The sequence below is a fragment of the Anser cygnoides genome, chromosome 1 (genome assembly GCF_040182565.1).
Source record: "Anser cygnoides isolate HZ-2024a breed goose chromosome 1, Taihu_goose_T2T_genome, whole genome shotgun sequence".
Taxonomy (NCBI): Eukaryota; Metazoa; Chordata; class Aves; order Anseriformes; family Anatidae; genus Anser; species Anser cygnoides.
The window spans coordinates 73,662,412-73,681,274 of record NC_089873.1 but is presented as its reverse complement, the minus strand read 5'-3'; the positions used below and the strand labels follow the sequence as shown (position 1 = coordinate 73,681,274).

Here is an 18,863-nt window from a genome sequence, read left to right as displayed (position 1 = left end):
TGAATCTCTGCTGATTATAATAGATATAATTAATCCAATCCACATTTTTATTAATTGTTACCCACCAGAACAGTGACTCAAACCCTGCAGCAATTTGATTCCTGGCTTTATGTTCATCAGGAACTCCTCTAGGCACCCCAATAGAATCTATGTACGCTCTATCATCAAATGATACTCCTAAGCTTCTTTTACTTCTTCTGGGTATTTGTGATGTTTCTCTTTCAAATGCCAGGGTGAAGGGTATAGCTAATTGAACAAGTGCACAAGTGCCTCCCCAGTTAGATGGCAGGATGGACCGTAAGATCTTCCCTCCACAGTACCACCAGAGATCTGCCCTGGGGATCTCAAGTCTTGAGCAGTTTCCCATCAAGTCCTTGGTAGCATTCAAGGTCCTCGTGCACAAGGCAAATTCTCCCAGATGCCAGGTAGCACTCACACCCTGCCGTGAGAGGCAAGCTGTATGGTTTTCTATAGCTGTAGAGAATGCAGGGGGAACCCTGATATTGCTATCATGCGAGGAAGGGAACAACAAAGAGAGAGACTTACAGGCCTCATTTCCCCAGGCAGTCTTTTCTTGGTACAATGCAATCATCCATCGCATCCCCTGGGAATCCTTGGTCCACCCCAATGGGCAGGGCACTATCCCGGCAATCGGTCGTCCCGAGGCACAAGCATAGCAATTGCTATGGTTGAGACTCTGGACAGTATATTTGACCCATGCTATCCAGGCATTCAAATCCCCATACCCTGTTTCAATCTCAAATGTTTGAACTGCCGCATTTCAAAGAAGGCCTCCTGTTTTCTCTCCTGTTTTCTCCTTGAGTTTCTCCCTTTCTCTGATGGAAATAGAGGATCGTTTCCATACAGCTATTCTCAATCTGGCTGTTGGGTCTCTACCAGTTATTTGTTCTCTCTGCTCAATTGTCGTTGGGCATTTAAATCTCCACAAGCTAACACCTCACAAGCAAACATGACAGATCAATCACTAAAAACAAAATTAATAATTGATTTTTCCCTGTCATTATTTTTAAACCTTAGGTTTCCAAATAATTATCAATACAAAGAATAAGATATACACTACTACCATAACAAACCCCCGTTGGGAACACTTCAATTCACTATATGCCAGTCCTTTCTCTCAATCACAAGTCACACTCATTAGTTACCTGTGAAAATAAAAGGTTAGTTTACAATTGCAAGCTCTTATCCCGCTCAGAGTCCACTATGAGATTTTTCTCTTCGATTTCAGCTTCCAACAAGTCTTCTGTAGGAACAGCTTCCCAGGTACTAGGGTCGATGGATGCCTTCACTCGAGTATAGCGAGTCCAACCTTTTTCCGCAGTTCCTATGGCTGTTTCAGTGGTTAGTAGTACTTGGAAGTGTCCTTCCCATTCGGGCCAGAGTTGATCCTTTCCAGGTCTGAATCAGGACCCAATTTCCCACGGGTCCTGAGAAATGACAAAGAAGAGGACAACCCCAGAATACAGTTCTTAAGAAAACTCTCTCGTTTCGAATTGTGGTATCTCATCCCTTCTGCCCAGATAGGGTAATCCGAACAGCATCTCATACGGTGAAATTCCTATATCGTTTCTTGGTGCTGTTTGAACCTGTAGGAGTGCTAAAAGTAAGCATTTTACCCAAGGAAGTTGGGTTTTTAACGCTAATTTAGTTAATTGCTTCTTTAATGTCTGGTTCATTCGCTTTGCCTTCCCAGAAGAGGAGGGGTGCCAGGGGGTGTGAAAAAGCCCACTCAATCTCTAAGGCCTGCATTAACCCTTGCAGTACTTGTGAAGTGAAATGACTTCCTTGATCTGAATCAATGTTTTCAGCTATCCCATATCTAGGGACTATTTGCTCCGGTGATACCTTAGCCACAGTGTTTGCAGTGGCAGATACAGAGGGGAAAGCTTACACCCATCCAGTCACGTGGTCAATTAGGACAAACAAGTACTTAAATCTCCCTCCTTTACGTAACTCAGTAAAGTCTACCTGTATACTTTCTAAAGGTCGAATCCCTGGCTCCCGTCCCCCTCTAGGTTAGTTACAAATGACCTTTTTATTTGCCTTTTGACATATGGTACATCCTCTGCATATTTGCTTCACTGAAGTGTATATTCCTACACAGACATACTTTCTTAGCACAACATCACATGTTGCTTGCACCTCCCAATGACTCTCTTGATGCAAAACGATTAATATTTGCCTCATTGGTGCTTTATTCAGCATTTCTCTCCCATCAGGGAGTATCCATTTTCCCTCAGACTTCGTGGCTCCTGATTCCTTTAAAAAAACAAAACCCTTTCTCTTAAAACTTTTTAGTTCTTAGTTTTCAACAATTCCCTGAATTATCTCTGGATTTATTCTTAGTTTTCCCTCAGACATTAGATGCCTTAAATACCTGACTTCTTTTTCTACATATTGTAATTTATTTTTCAATACTCCCAAGCCCTGCTTTCCCAGAAAGTTGAATAGCTTGTTAGTAGCTTCCTTCACAACTGTTTTCTCCTGTCCTGACAATAAAAGATCATCCACATATTTGTAACAGTCATAGCTCCTCGGGAGGTTGGAATTGCCCCAAAATCTGTTCTAGAACTTTGCCCAAATTAATCGGTGGCCCTGTAAACCCCTGAGGTAAAACTGTCCATATGTATTGTTGCTACCGCCCCCACTTCAGAGTCTTTCCAGTCAGAGGTGAATATATCTTTGCTCTCAGGGCCTGAGAGCACTCCATTAATACCACTGTTATTCCAGTCTACCAATTTACTATTTGAATGCCCAATATCATCATCAAATCCCTTCCCAACAAGTTAGTCCCTGCCTTGGGTACATACAATAATTGCCCAGAGATCATTTTATCCCCTAGTCTCAGCTTGGTATCCCCCAAAGGTGGCACTGTTATCCCAGCCCCTTCTACCCCCATCACTTTTAGGGTTTCATTAGTTAATTTAATCCCTGATACTTTACAGGCCAGTAATGACCTAGCTGCCCCTGTGTATTGTGTTTGATGGCAAGGTTCGGGAGGGGGCTGCAGTGGCAGCCCCCACGAGGAGAATCCATAAGCCTCCCTGTGGCAGATAAGGGACAATTTCATCCGGCCCCAGAGGGGCCCACTGCTGCCCAGAGCCAAGCCATGAGCAACACAGTCTGTGCCTCTGTGAGAGCACATCCACGAAAACGAACAAAAACCTGCTGCTCAACAGTAGCTGGGAGAGCGAGGAGTGAGAAACCTCCCCGCAGACACCAAAGTCAGCACAGAAGGAGGGGGTGGAGGCGCTCCAGGTGCCGGAGCCGAAGCCCCCTGCGGCCTGTGGAGAGGCCCCTGGTGGAGCAGGCTGCCCCCCCTGCCCCCCCCTTCTCGATACTTGGGAAACTGACCAAACACCACAGCAAATATACCAAAACTTCTAGACTGTTACTTAGATAATGCCTACATCCTCTTTCCCTGCTCATTCAACTTTCCCAACTCATTCAAAAAAACAGCTCTGTCAAACATTACATACCACACCTTTAACACCTTTAATAACCCTTTTTAACACTTCTTCCTATCTTTCTCCAGCCTGTACTTTCTCCAAAGTCTCAGTCATTAGCCAGCTTAATTCCATACCTTTCTCCCTCATCCCATTTTCCTTCTCTCCTCCTTCTTCCACTCCGGATATTCCTACCTGAAGTGGCCAGCCTGCCCACACTTAAAACATCCCATCAAAGCCTGTCCCTGCTAAGATTCAGGCCACAACACGGGTAGCTTTCCTTGCCTGCCATTCCTTCATCTCTCTTCCCCTGTTTTCCATCCTGGCCTTGACTCCTCCTGAAGATTTTCTTCCTCTTTCTCCAACCCTCTGCCTCACTACCTGCTACACTGTCAATACCATTAGTTTCACTCTCTGCTTTTCCTTCTCATCTCCCCTCTTGACACACACGTTCAGGGCCTCCCACAGGAGGGCCCCCCAGTGACTGTTCACTACATCCCCCCACCTTCTGGAGCATTTTCTGTGCATCTTGCCAGGCTTCAATCACAAAATGAACTTTCAAGAGCCCTTGGGATACCGGGTCCTCAGGATTCATCCCCAAGTACTTTCTCATTCTGACCCCAAGTCTCTCATATGATTTCTGTGTTGCACACTATTATTCTTCCAGCCAGGATCGGCAAGTGGTTATTTCTGCCCTGCCAGTATTACCCCTGGTCCTGGAAGATGAGTTCTTTCCCATTTTTGTATAGCAGCTCTCCTCCTGATCATTCCCATTTCTTTCCCTGTAAACAACATATTTATATACATAATTCCCCCCCCAAGAGTATAAGTCAGGTCCTAGGAAACTCCTAACCTCTCTGCTGGTAAGGAGGGGGGGAAGTTCACTTAAGAGGATACACAGTTAGTGCTAGTACTGTTAGTATCAGGGAAGGCAAAATTATCAGTACCTCTTCTACCTTGTTCTAATTCTTGCCAGAGCCTAGAGTACGCTCTTCTCTAGGGACAGCGTTAATTGCAGTCCCTGTCTCCTTTCCTGGAGCGACTGCTGCTGCCACCGGTGCAATATTAGGATTATAGGGAGCATAACTTGGCTCCTCCTCCAAAAAAAAAGGAATCTTATTGTTTACACATAAATTTCAAGCCTGAATTTTCATCAGGCCCGTATTTTGGCCAAAATACTGCTGTTTCCTTAATTGGTTCTTTTGTCCAGACTAATACACAATATTTAACCATTTTTTTTTTTTTTTACTATCTCCTCCAATTTTGAGATTATTTTTCCAATTTCTTATAATTCTTCAGGAAGAACTTTCGGTAGGCACTCCCCCAGGGATATCTCCCTGTCCCCTGGAACTCATACTTCCCATTTTTCCTATTCTGGAAAATGGGGGTGTACTGCCAAGCACTTCCCCGTGCAAGGGCTACCGCACACCTATGAGTTTACCAGATTCCCTGGTGTACTGCCGAGCACTTCCCCGTGCAAGGATTACTGTACACCAAATTTCCCTGGTGTACTGCCAAGCACTTTCCCGTGCGAGGCTTACCGCACACCAAATTTCCCTGGTGTATTGCTAAGCACTTCCCTGTGCAAGGGCTTACCATACACCAAATTTCCCGAGACTCTTCCTTTCTCTCCCTTATCTCACGCTTCGTCCGTCTCCGGCCGCGCCCCACGCGGAGTTACGGAACCGCGGATCAGGACTCCACACTCGCTTCGTACAAAAGTACGTCTCAGTCACACGTCACACATCACACAGAGTCTCACCCGACCCCCAAGGCAATACTTAATATTTCTTACCTTGGTCTGTGCACAGAGTTACCGGATCAATTCTTAAAACCCGGAGTGCCTACCTTCTTCCCTTCCCCACTCCTTCACGGATCCTGCCTCTTTAATCAGTCTCGGGCCCTCTGTCAGCTCTCCGCAGAGCCGCCACCGTCGATGCACAGGACCGCTGAAATCAGCAGGGCATGCCTTCCTGCTGCTGCGGCGGTGGGGCTCCCCGGTAGGTGACTGGCTCCCGGACGAGCCCCCAAATTGTGAGAAACACTCCGTAGCCAATGACTTAGGCTCAGGCGAGGATCTCAGTGAAGTAGTGATTTATTTGTGATTGCAATGGCGGGCGTCCCACAAGCAGGAGCGCACCTACTAGTTCCAAAACACAGTTTATGTACTTTTTGATGACAGGACCCTCCCCTGTTTCCCCACTGGAGTTGGTAATCCAGGTTCACAATCTATCTGATGCTTCACAGACAATGCCTGGCCTTCAGTTGCCGGCCTGTTTTTGAGATGGTAATGTTTTCTCCCCTTATCTGGCTTGACTTAACATAGTGATTTTCACCTGATTGCTCTAAGGAGTCTGGTTGTCTGCATTTTAGGAGGTCACCTGCTGAGCTTTCTTATCACTGTAAGCATATCTCAATACCACATTCCTTCCTTCTATACAATGTAACACTGCAAAAACAACATTTCTATTCCCACAATCGGAAGTCATTTTCAAGGGCTTATAGAACAGATTGTTTAATCATTTATTTTTTTCTTGAAGAGAGTTTGAGAATAAAACAAGAAACTTACAGTTGTTATCTTTGCAAAAGTATTCCTGAAAACAAAAATAAATTAGTATCAGTTACTGATTCAATTGATTTCTACTTCCTCAAGAAAGGTGAGAAGAAATAAACCTTTTAGTTCTGTCCTCTCTTAGAGTAAAATTAAACATGAGCTGTTTCTTTCTTCTAACCTATTCCTAAATCTGCAGTCAGCCATTTGGAAATCGGAATTGCACTGAAAAACAGAGACTGGTTAATTTCAAGGGTATGGAAAAGCAGAGGAAGGTGACATTCTCAAATCTGCCAAAGAACACTAAATTGGTTTTCCTTTTTACATTTTTATATGGGAAGTCCTGTGTCCTTAATTGCTCTTGGAATTTTGTCAATTTTTATTAATCTATTTATTTATTTACTTATTTATTTTCTTCCCCTGCAAGCCAGTCTGCCTCAGCAGCAGTTTTTTTCGTCCCATTAAAAATATTATATCTTGGCAATAGGAAAATGAGCTGGAAGTAAATACTCAGACTTTTTCAGAAAGTATCCAACTAGTTCATGTGCAGAAACAATTAGTTTGAAAATCAGGACATTTAGGGCTTACATAACTGGCCTAAGAGTTTTAACAAACTATGGCTTATTTTTGATACTTTCTCGTTTTTTTCCTATACCTCATAATTTGGAATTACTGGTCATTCAACAATGTACTTTAATAGGAAAGAGAAACAGAACAGTCAAATACAGAGCCTAAATATTTTTTACTGTATGCCAATATTGACCAAAGAAGTTTGTCTCTTATCTGTTGTGCTTCTGTTTTATTTCCTGTTCAGTATCTTTCATGTTCCTGTTTTAGTCTTTAAAAAATTTGCGTTCTGCTTTCACTGCTTTCTGTAGTTCTTTAATCGCGTTGCACTGAACAGTTTAATTTCCAAATTACTGATTGCATTTTATATTATATATGAAAAATAAATATATTTTTTAAATATGCTTGGAAAGCATAATGCAGCAGTGAAATTTTACTGGACAGACTTAATAGTAGAGCAAAGATCCAGTGCTCACCCAGTGAGACCTCTTTTTTTTTTTCCCCCTCTTCTTGCTGTTTTAACATCAAGCGTCTCCACACAGACTTGGTTATATGGCTTTGATTGTAATGTAACTACAGTTGGAGAAGATGCAACTTCTCAATTGTATCCTGGAGATTCTCAAACACAATAGCTACTAAATTTAAACCAACAGGCCTGTCCTTCTTAAAGCTAATCCTTCCTCTCTTCCTACATCTATGCTCTCTATATTTATCTCTGGAGGAGTAGACAAAACTCTCTGTGTGTGTTGTTGGGTTTGTTTGTTTTGTGGTTTCTTTCTTTCTTTCTTTTTTTTTTTTGTGAGCAAATCTTGGAAATGAATATGCTGCAAATTTGTTGTGCAAGTCAGATATGTGCTGATTTACATGGAACAAGAGAGTAGATGCTTACAAAACTTGAACCATTTTACTTGTCTTGCAGGGTCAAAAATACTGAATTGTTGATAGCTGAAATTTATCAATTTAAGCACATAGTCATATTAGCTTTTCTTTCAAGGGAGAGGAAGTGGGAAAGAGAGGTTCCTGAATGGGTTCACAATCCATGGGGTTAATTTCCCAAAAGCACCGTGAATGGAACAGGCCTTAGTTGCTCAGAGGAAAAGAGAATTTAAAAATCTTCACCTCCATTTATTTATTTTTTTGTTTGGGGTTTCCTTTTGCTTACCCTTAGCACAATTAAGCTACTTATGTTCTACAATCTAAATAAACCAGGTTTTAATTTAAACAGACTTTTTTTAGTTGTATAAATAAGAGGCAGCCCTGATCTTAAGAGTTGCCAGTTTCCATGTGTGATCTTTGCTTTGTCTGTCTAGGCTTTTTGTGTAGGGGAATGGTGCCAGTACTTTGCTGCCACTGTTAAAGTAAAAACTATAATTACATTGTCAAAATAATATTTATAGTATTTTCGGGGAATAATTGTGGGAGTGTGATGAATATATTATACTCATCAAACTTTTATGTAAACATAAGCAAGAGTTTTTATTTGAGTTATTGGTGTTGTTTTTGGCCTTTGTGTTTTTCCAGTCTGTAAAAATAATATTGGGATATTCATGGTCTTTGTAGCATTTGCAGAGTGTATGCCCTAACAATCAGTTGATACACTATCTGGTAGACGTAAACTGCTATTTGCACTTGTATTGGGATTTTAGTCTCATATTTCCATAGCTTTAAAAAATCCTGCGTTTTTAGAGTTTTGCTATCCCCTAATTATTATAGCTCAGAGCATTTTACTACTTTACCAAAAAGGAAAGTTTTAAGCAATTGGTTTGTTCTCTTGGTATTGTTTTTTTTTTGTTTGTTTGTTTGTTTTTTTGTTTCTTTGTGTTAAACTCATTAATCTTTATTTTTTTTTCAAAATCAAATGTGTGTCTGGGTACTTTTGAAAGGTGACTGTGAGCATCTCCCAGAAACATCTATGCTATGAGGCAAGTATGAGGTTTTCTAATGACAGACAGTTGCCCCTTTGCTAGTTAATGGTACAGGGAGGACTTAGGCCTTTTTTCTGCTGGGTGATTTTAAGTTACCAGGTGTAGAAAAAAAAACAAAACACAACACAACACCTTCAGTCCTGCCTGTACGACTGTTTTAACTTTAGAACTATTCTCTGTGCTGTGTTTTTGGTGAATATTTTCACAGCTTTTTAATTAAATGTCTGTCTTCAGAACATCTACTGCAAAGATGACAGCCATGCAAATTTCACCCTTCTTAGGTATGTCACCATGATGTCACCTTTGGTGGATGGGAAGGATCTCTGTCTTTACAGTTTGATCCAAAATCCGTTAAAGGCAGTGGAAGGACTCTGACTTGGGTGGCCTTTGGTTCAGGTCTTTGTTCCAGGTCTTTGTTCTTTGGCTTTTTTTCAGGAACTGCAAAATAAGAGCCAGTTTTTACACCTCTTTCAGCTGTCCACAGAAAGGAAAAAGCCAAACCTGGACTACTACACGTCAGAATTGTCATGAGTTCGCAAACGCTGAATTCTCTTTAGCTCTTGTGTATGTAGTATTGCCTCTGCCTGCAGTTCTTCAGCTGCTGGTGCTGTGGGTTTAACTCTTGTACTGCGTAGTGGGACTTGCACGCTTTGAATCTTGTGCAGTGTATGAGGCACAAATTCCCTGTGCAGGGCTGCCGTGCTCCTCGAGGGCCTGGATTTTAATCACTGTGCCTGGCCTGTCTCGCACAGTAAACTGCATCTGTGTAAGACAGCAATAACTGTCATTCTGAGTAAATGTCAGTGCTGCATTGTTTTCAGCATGATACCTCTGGGTTCGTTCACATGGCGTGGCTGTGACTTCTAGTATTAATATGGAAACTTTACGTGTGCCTTAATTTCTTTCTCTTATTTTGTAACACTTTGAGCGGAATGAGGTTTGAGGAGAGGAAGTTTAAATGCATTGACAAAAGGCAGGTTTAGGACAAGGGACACTATTTAAATACAATATTTTCTTGTGCTGATGAGAAAAAAGGAGGGGTGGGGAGAGTGGATGGAGCTTTTAACCTGAGAACAGAAGCCTGAGGAGGACCTGAATCACTTCTAGACTCCTGACACCACTAGCAATTGTAGTTGTTCAATCTTGTGTCCGAACATAGGAAACTCCACTCTTGCTTTCTTATAAAAAAAGAACAAACAAAAACACCACCACCAACAAAAAAAACCACCACCCTTTTCCTAATTCTGATGTAAATTTCCTACCGAGTTTGAGTCCAGTGGCCCTTTATACCTACCCTTTTCCCTTTTTTTTCCCCTCCTACTTTGGGCCTGATTCTCCACATGATTCCTGTTGCTTCTGCAGTGATTGACTAGTTTAAACTGTGTTACCTTGAGAGGTTCACCTGTCTGACATGCTTGAATTGGATGTAATAGAAAACAGTCTTTGTAACAGTGACAGAAAAAAGCTAGTGCTTTCCAACAGTGTGGTGTTGATTGTCCTGATGATCAAACTGATGTTTCCCTGGTGTTCATGGAAATTCTTTTTAATTGCTGTACTGGTAGGACAGCAGACAGTGACTTTTAGGGTTGATGCCGATCATTCAGCTCCTTCGAAGAAAGAGACTAATCTGAGCTTATCTATCCTTAAATGGTATCCATCTATCCTTAAATGGTAACAAGTAGATCAGTGGGATACCTTGTAGGGTTCCTTTTTCTAGTTGCTAGTTGCTCTTGGGCATTGTGTATAGCTTTTTTTTTTTGTGTGTGTGTGTGTAGGGTTTTTTTCGTGTTTTTATTTCTTTTTTCTTGCTCCTGCAATTTGGAGGCTTTCTAGCATAGCTTGCCAAGATGTTGCTGATTTATGACACATGCACAGTGGTTTTAAAATGTGGATTGATATCCACTGGAAGCACAAAGGAAATGGGAGTTTGCTGATGTCTATTTAATTAGAATGGTTTCTGGTTACTTTGGTTGAGGCTTAAAATGAACAGCAGTGTCTGTATTTCGGTGGACTTTTAAACGCGGTGTTCTGTAAGCCCTTTCCTTCCTCCCTCCCTTCCTTCCTACTTTTCTCTTTGCTATACCCTACCCTACCAGCAAATATGTCCGAAAGATTCATAATGAGGCAGGGCATGAATACACGTGAATCAAAACTTACAGAAATATCTGTAGATTTAACATGGTGACCATTGGTTTACTGTAAAGGTAAAGGTGTGGAAAAAAATAGTTTTTCTATTATGGGTACAAAACTTTTCCCTGTCTCTTTCTTTAGGTAAAAAGGCTGTGGTGTTTCTACTCTGCTCTCATATCCTATGCTGAATCAGCAGCTGCATGGGAAGCTCTAGCACGAACCGGGCCATCATAGTTCTGATGGTCTGACATTGCGGCATCTGCTTGGTGCCTGTGTTACTAGCTTCACTCTATATCAGAGAGGAGCCAGTCTTTATTTCATAACCTGCCGCTACGCTTTGGACAGGATCCTGGGGTTATTTCCAATGATTTGTATAGTGTGGGCCACATGCTTCTTTCCAGTCTTGTGGTTGTGATGAAGGAGAAGCAGGAGAAGAAATAAAGGATACCTTTACATTTAAGATTACATTATGGTATTACGGGATATGACCGCAGAAAGATTTTGTTGTTGTTGTTTGTTTTTTCCCAACCAGGACTTCAAGATCAAGATGGGAAGAACAGGGCAAACAAGTCTTTTAATGCCGACAGCTTCCCAAAGATAGAGTGTCTTAAATTTCTTCTGTCTATGTTATATTTAGTTGTTTTCACTTTTACTGAGGAAGGGCCCTTTCTAAAGAGTCTTCTGCAGATGTCCAAGAGTGCTGTCCTTCGTGCAGAGAAAGTGAAGATGTATGGGGGATGGAAGGGAACTGGAGGATGATCCAGGCAAAAAGAATGTGAGGCGTCTGCATGTCTTTGGATAAACTGTTGCATGTTTGTATCAAAATCCAAGTAGTTAAAATTATATAAAAGCTCACCGTGACATCCTTCAAACCTTATGATTATCACAGCTGTGTCACAAATTCCAGACTCTCCAGGTACATGAGCATGATTCTGATGGAAAGGGAAGGGGCTGTTTGTAACTGTGGCCTTTGAGATACAAGCTATGAAACTCTTTCATTCTGCAGCATCCTTTCCTTTAACAGTTTTGTGCTGTGAGAGAAATGCCTCGTGCCTCTCCATCTCTTCTTAATGATAATTCTTTCTACTGCCAGTGTAGAAGGGAAGAAGTGTCAAGATTTGTGCCAGAGGACATCAGGTTCATTCCCCTTCTTCCATGCTCTGGGCATACTTGATGTTGTGGGATATGGAAGGGACCGTAACAAGAAGATGAGAAGAAGCAAGTAACCTTTAAATGTGTATAAAAATGTAATGCCCAAAAAACATGTACATGAAAACAGTTGCTGTGTATTAAAGTGGATATGGAAGTAACTATGCCAAAAGTAAGTTTATTTGTTGATCTCTGCCTATTACAAAAGGACCATGATCTGTTATTACCCAAATATACAATATAAGTGGTTCAAGGTAGAAAAAAGTCTGATATCCTTTCCATAGAAAAAGATCATTTAACTCTTCTAAAGAAAATGTAAGCACTTGAATGGAAATTTTGGTTTAAACGAAATGATGTCTACAGTATGCCATCAAAAATAACAATCATAGTAACAATAATTTGAGAAGTTTGGTCATAATCTTGGTTAGTACTTTAGATTTTAATCATTTCCTTTTATTTTTTAGACCTGTGCAAGGTATCATGTAGTAGTGTGTCATATGGTTAGATGCCACAAATAACGCATAGTGGGTGGCCAGTCTTTTTTGTTATTTTTCTTGGTTTCCTGGCATGGTTTAAGTCCAGGTTGAGACTCCCCAGGACTTCAAACTTGCTGATTTTGCTGGAGCAGGCTCTTTAAAGAGACATGGTTAGATTTAGACTCAACTTTTAGGTTGAACCAAAAAAAAAAAAAAAAGATTTTACATCCTGATGCATGTAGGAAGCTTATAAATACAATTCCCAAGTCTGCAAGCACTTACATATGTTTTACTTTACATAGGAGAGTAATCTCAAGCATGTGTTTTTGCTACTTCTGGGGTTATAACAGGAGTCCCATTTATTATGCCTTTAGACTTCAATAGATAAGTTTTTAAAGAAATTAATGTACTTTATTTTTTTCTTTCTAAAAATAAAACAGTGCAATTAAAATAACAGAACGTAAAGAGGACAGTCCAGTCATTGTATTTAATAAGCTTTTGCTAGTGCTGTATGAATCAGAATCAGTATCAAACTGATTTCATGGTAGGCAGTAGACTGTCCAACTGACTCTTTTCCTGGTAAATGCACAAATACAATCTTTGGAATCTACCATTCTGAGATCTTGTTAGAACTTAGTTCATGTTAGAGACTAATTTCGTTGTCTAACAATTGCTTCCAGCTCCCTTCTAATTCACTTGTAACTTTTCATTTGCAAAGCATGTTTTTTTTCCTGTTTGTTTTGAGGCACATTCTCCTTTGTGGCAAAAAAAAAAAAAAAGAAAAAAAAAGTTGATCTTTTGCCTAGACCCTTATCTTTCAAAACCAGAATTATTGTCCAGTTACTGAACATAATGTTCTGTTAATATTAGAGTTGGCATTTCTGAAGGAAAGAAAAAAATTAAGTCTTGTTTTCTTTTCAAGGTGGAGGAGATAGAGTGGGACCAGAAACTTTTTAAACACAACATTCTTGGTATTCCACAGATGGTAAAAATGGGTTATTAGGCTGCATTGCAGCAAGTGCAGTACGATCGAGGCAGAAATATAATCTGTAGCTAGATGTTCATTTTATTTACAGAAGTAAAATACTAAGCACTATTTTAATAACTTTAAATGACAGAGCCCGTATAGGTATTGTACATTTATTTTGAGTAGTCTAGACAGACTGTTTTCCAAGGAAAATACATTTTCATCAGTATTTGTGGTATGATTCATGGTGGTGAAGAGGCAAATAACTCTTTTTATGGCTGGAAGTTGCTTTAACTTGCAGCCACAAGGAAACAAAGCAATGACTGGATGATAGTGGTGGAAACTAACATTTTATATTAATGGAGGTCTACACCTTATGCTGAGTTGAAGGTTTTATTTTTCCAGTGATAGTGACATATCACAAAACATATTGCAATTGTTTACAAACAATGGAAGGAGGTCTATGTTATGTCTTACAGTCCACAAATCAGATTTGCAAAGCTCACAGGCTTCTTAAAAGGTGTGCAGTTTGTCAGCAGGTGGTGACTTGTAAATCTTTGTGCATGCAGCCAGGGTAGAGAGGGCACACCGACTATCTCTTCATGCATAGCTAATGGCTAGCAAAACATTAAGAGATTTGCAAGTTCACTAGCCTTATGTTTGCAGCCTGGCATTTGATGTTGTATGTCTTCATACATGCTTGGATTGGATTTATTTTATATGCTTACGTAATGCCAGTTTACGATTGGACAATTCATTACATAGATGGCCTTTCTGATGAGCGAGGAAAGCAAAAGACTAAGTAATGTATTTATAGCTATCTGTGCTGTCTGCCCCAAATAAAAAGAAAAGAAAATCTCTTCTCATGACTGTTACAAGTTTCTGTAGGTGAGGTCAGGGTTTTTCGAAGTGATTGGTGTGCGTGTTTACAGGTTCTTTGCTCCCGACTAGAGAACAGGTAGTAGGAATTCAAAACACAATTCTAATTACTCACCAGGAAAAAAACTTGCTTTCTGTAGGGAGGACCTAAAAAGCACGTATGAATATAAACTTCTAAATAATATCCACTACAACAAAATATGTTGCATAATAACATAATGTTTGTGTGTAGTAGCCCAATCAGGAAGGCTGTGGGGGGGAAATTCCATTTAATCTTGTTAACAGAAGAATTTATTGCTACCAAGCATTTAACTTCAGTACTGGAACTTCGGTAACTTTTTTGGAAATATTATCACCTAATAATGTGGAGCAGAAGGAAACAGTGTATTACTTTTAAAACATGATGCTTAAATGTGTGAATAACTTCAAGTATTTGTTTTCATCTGATTCTGCAAATGAAAATGATGCTTTGAAATTACTTTTGAAGTGTAAGGAGCAAGATGCAGGGTCAGGCCTGTGAAATCTTCACATCTGTTTTTCAGACTGTCTGGGTAGTACTGCATTATAATTAAGTGAAAAATGTGTACTATAGTTTGATTCAGTTTGTACATGATTGTAAGAGACTGAAAGGAAAAAATGGAGCTATGTTCTTGAAGGTACTGAGCTGCTGTAGTGCATTTAAGCTATCCTTGTGCAGAGCTGTATAATACCAATTGACTCACCTGTTCCATGGATGGTACTGAGTGATTCTAAAACATCAGTTTACATGTAGACAAACATACCAAAATACATTAGGAAAAATGTTTCCCATTGTACGTGTTGCCCTGTTTTATAAAGAGTTTTTTTTTGTAGAACCTAGAAAATCCTCCATAACCAATGCAGGCTGGTTGTGAAAGCAATGTGTAATCTGAGTATTTGCATTTGCTAAAGAACATCCTGCTTTTATAGGAACCATTGAAATCTCAATGGGGGAAAAACTTCAACTCTGGGGTTAATCTGTTTATCAGAAGTTTAATCTTAGTACATGTAATTTTGCAGTGGTTGACCATCAGCTTAAAAATAGTCTTGTTGACCACACACAGTGTAACTTTTTTTTTTAAATTAAAATTTAGCTGTGCATGTAGATACAGAATCATTTGTTAAAGTCAGTGCTTATAGATACCAACGGCTAGGGGGATGGACTTAGGTGTTAAAGAAATCGTTCCTATGGAAAGGACACACTGTTGTATAATTGTTTTGAGCAGTATTTCCTAAATAATAGCTAATGCTGGAAAGAGTGTTTGGCAATCATTTTTAGCTTCATAAAGATCTGTAAGCTTTCAGGAAAAAAGTGAAATAGTCTTTTTTTCCCTCTTTTTCAGAAAATATTATTAAATGCATAGCAACATTGTTTCAGCTGGTATACTGTGTAATAAACTCTGACCTAATAATCAACTTCTTGATTTTTGTTGTTTTTGCTGAAAGGACAATGAGCTATTGGAGAGGAGAAAAGCAGTAAATTTATTCTAGAGATTTCTAAGCACAGTTGGATGATGTGTTGCAGCATTCAAGTCCACCAGATGCAAAACAAACTAGAGAAGCATGCAAGTTGAATGCTACAAAAAAACTTCCAACATTAGGAATGCAATACTTCACTTTTATTGTAGTGTGTTATTTTTTGTTTTTTTTTAACTCATGCATACCTGTGACTCATGCTATGAATTAACAATTAGTTGCTTTATTGTTTTTGTGCCCCCCCCCCCCCCCCCCCCCCACTTTTTTAAATGTAAATGCCAGTGTATAGCTTTTCAGTGCTCAGATCAAAAGTAGTTAGCTGGTATTGGTACTAGGTTAGTACATTTTATGTGAAATCATCTTTGGATATAAATGCGACCTATCCGATATTTGTGTGTTCCACCATCACAAAGTGCACCTCTGAGGTGTGTACGTATGTGGTAGTAGTGTGCTTTTTCACTTTTTCTCTTTTTCTCTTATGCATATCTATGCAAATACTAGTGCAGTGTGATTCAGAGAACATTCTGTGGTGAGCTGCTCTGGTTGTGCTGCCATAACGACCTTGAATGCTCTTCACCCCCTGTTCATAGTTGGCTTTCCACCTGTGACTACTAGATGAGAATTCACACTTAAGTACACTAACCATGGTTGGCATGTGCCATTGAGCTGACATCACACTGAGCACTCTGAGAAAAATATTTTTATGTAAATATTTTTTGGGGGGTGGGCAGGAAAAAGAAGTCCAGGCACTGTAGAAGCAGTGCAGCAGTTGTGTTGTTGCTGTGATGGAGCATATGATTTGGTTGGACGGATTCTGAGCTAGGTACTGTTTTCCATTCTCTTTACTCCTGGAATAGGTCAGTTACATCAGGTGTTTGTAGAATCACACATTTCTTTTGAATTGCTGAGATTCTTCACAGTTAGATTACTTGCATAAGGAAACATTGCAATATTGAGACATCGTTTTCTGCTTAATTGTGAATAGATACAATTGCTGTTGTCTCACAGATTATGCACTTACTCATATATTGATTTGTGTCCTCTAATTGAAAGAAAAATGTTAGCCACTGTTGGTTAAAAACAGGCGCTTAAATATTAAACTCTTTCATTTTTCATGGTGCATTGGCAGAATCATGATCTTTCCTGGATCCTTCTTACTTGTTCAGGAAATCAGGATCAAAGGAGGACTGTGCTGATTGATTGCTTTCACAAATACTGACTCCAATGTGTGATTAATGGAGAATTTGTAGTTAATTTATTATGATATTGCAAATATTTTCTTATTACAGTTGTTACAGTAAGAATGGCAATATTTAAAGGATCTTTATTTTTTTCTCTAATCTGAGGTATTTTTGACAGCTTAGTCTCTAATGAGAAGTGTAACTGATGTCTGGAAAAGGTCAAGCAAATGTCAGGTAAAGATCAGAGTGTAACCAAATAACCTCATTCCTATTCAAGAGGTCTTTCTCACAGTAGAATAGAGTTCACCAAGAGAAATATACCCTATTCCTAGGACTTCTGCCTTGTTAGTTTTTTTCTAGGAGATAAATATTTCCATAAGATGTCTGCTAGAAGAGTAGCGTGCCCATGCTTGCTGTCCTTCAGAAAAACTGAGTCAGCAGTCTCCCAGATGGATGGGAGAAATGGAAGAACAATGATGGGCAGAGGGGAAAAAAAGAACACACAAAAAAACCAAACAAACCTGCAGATGTGCAGGTAAAGAGAACAGAGATACTAAGAACCAAAGAGAAAAGGAGAAGAGGATTCAAAATGCATTATGGAAAGGACATACATATTTTGCGTGTAAATAAGTTACACGGAAGAAGAAAATTTACTATTCTTTAAGCCCAAGTGTCATCACTTTAGACTTGCTTTCTTTTTGTTCCCAGGAGGACATATGCCAAGACCTCTGTAGGAGATCTGTCTGCTAGCTGGCACAGCACCTTTCAAAGATACCATATTTTATGTTTTCAGAATGTGACATTATTAGTCACCTCCATCTGTAACAGGCTGCTGTTTATAATATCTGCTAAACTGCATTGTAGTATTTGATTTTAAGTTACTTTGACAACGTTAAAGAAGGATCAGGCTATTGAAAGTTGTCGCTAGTGCCAAAAATGTTTAATTTTGTGAAGTCTGTGAGTTCATGCTTTTGTTTTACCTTAGTTCACATCTTTTGACTTGGGAGGAGGGGGGCGTTCTTGGATGTGAACATGTATGATGAAGTATCTTGTTTCTGGATTTTAAGCCTGTATTGAGAGGAGGCTGAAATAAATCATTTGCAATAATAGTTGAAATACGCCATATTAAGTAGTGTTAAAATGGGATGCAAAGTTGTTTGGTGTACTGGCTTTAATTTCTCTGGGGTAGAAATCTGAAAGTGTTGAGTACATTGTCATGTAAAGATTCGTCCAGCTACCTAGAACTTAGAGTGGGTAGCAAGGGAATGGATTGGGTTCTCCTGCTCTGGCTTTACCTACTGAAACTAATTTTTCAAGCAATCTCTTGGCCAGCTTGGGGAGAGTACCTGGGGAGCTTCCTTAGTAGCAGGCAGAGTAGCATTTGCAGAGTTCGAGTGTTGACAAGCAGCCTATTTGTGTTAATTTAATAGTAGGAAGAAAGCCACCTCAAATCTGGAAGGGGCAAAATGGCCACTGCCATGTGGCAGCTACTGGCTCAGCATGGATCTGCTTCAGTTTGCACTAATTGTAACTCTAAGCTTTCATTGATTTTGATCTGTCTTAAACATTTGCAGACTCATTTAGTTTTTGTAATCACTAGTGGCCAATATTTGATATTAATGTAAGTTGAATTGGAAAAAAAAAATGTTTTGTTCTGGTTACAATTCCAGAATGTTAATATTTTCTGTGTTTTTTGTTTGTTTGTTTGTTTGTTTTTCCAGCTTTTCGTTGTAGCCTCCAGTTTCTTGGAAACATTGCAGCAGGAAATGGAGATTCCCAGAATAGCATTTGGAAGTGTGCTTTCCCAGATCTCTTCTTGTAAGCATGGATGTGTTTTGTTTTTTTTTTATACTGTAGTTTCTGTGGTTATATTCAAATCTTTTGTATGCAACAGTTGTGTCTCTACTAGCACCATAAAGCTTTGAAAAATAACTTTGGGGAAAATGGGGTGGCTGAGACCATATCCTGTAGATGTTTTTTTTGTTAGTCAACCTCAGGGTCAGGTCCTTTAAAAACCTGCTTGTTCTGAACTGACAGTAAATTGATTTCATTTAACACAAACTGGAAGAAAATTATG

At 39.6% G+C, this 18,863-nt stretch overlaps 1 protein-coding gene across 6 annotated transcripts in view; it reads left to right on the top strand.

Annotated features, from left to right (window-relative positions):
• ATXN10 (ataxin 10) overlaps nt 1–18,863 on the top strand; it is a 124,949-nt gene that overhangs the window by 25,890 nt on the left and 80,196 nt on the right. For all 6 annotated transcript variants that reach the window (XM_048046886.2, XM_048046884.2, XM_048046887.2 and 3 more), the window contains exon 4: nt 18,508–18,604. In XM_048046886.2, coding sequence (XP_047902843.1) covers nt 18,508–18,604 — 97 coding nt within the window. The remainder of the gene's footprint in view (nt 1–18,507; nt 18,605–18,863) is intronic.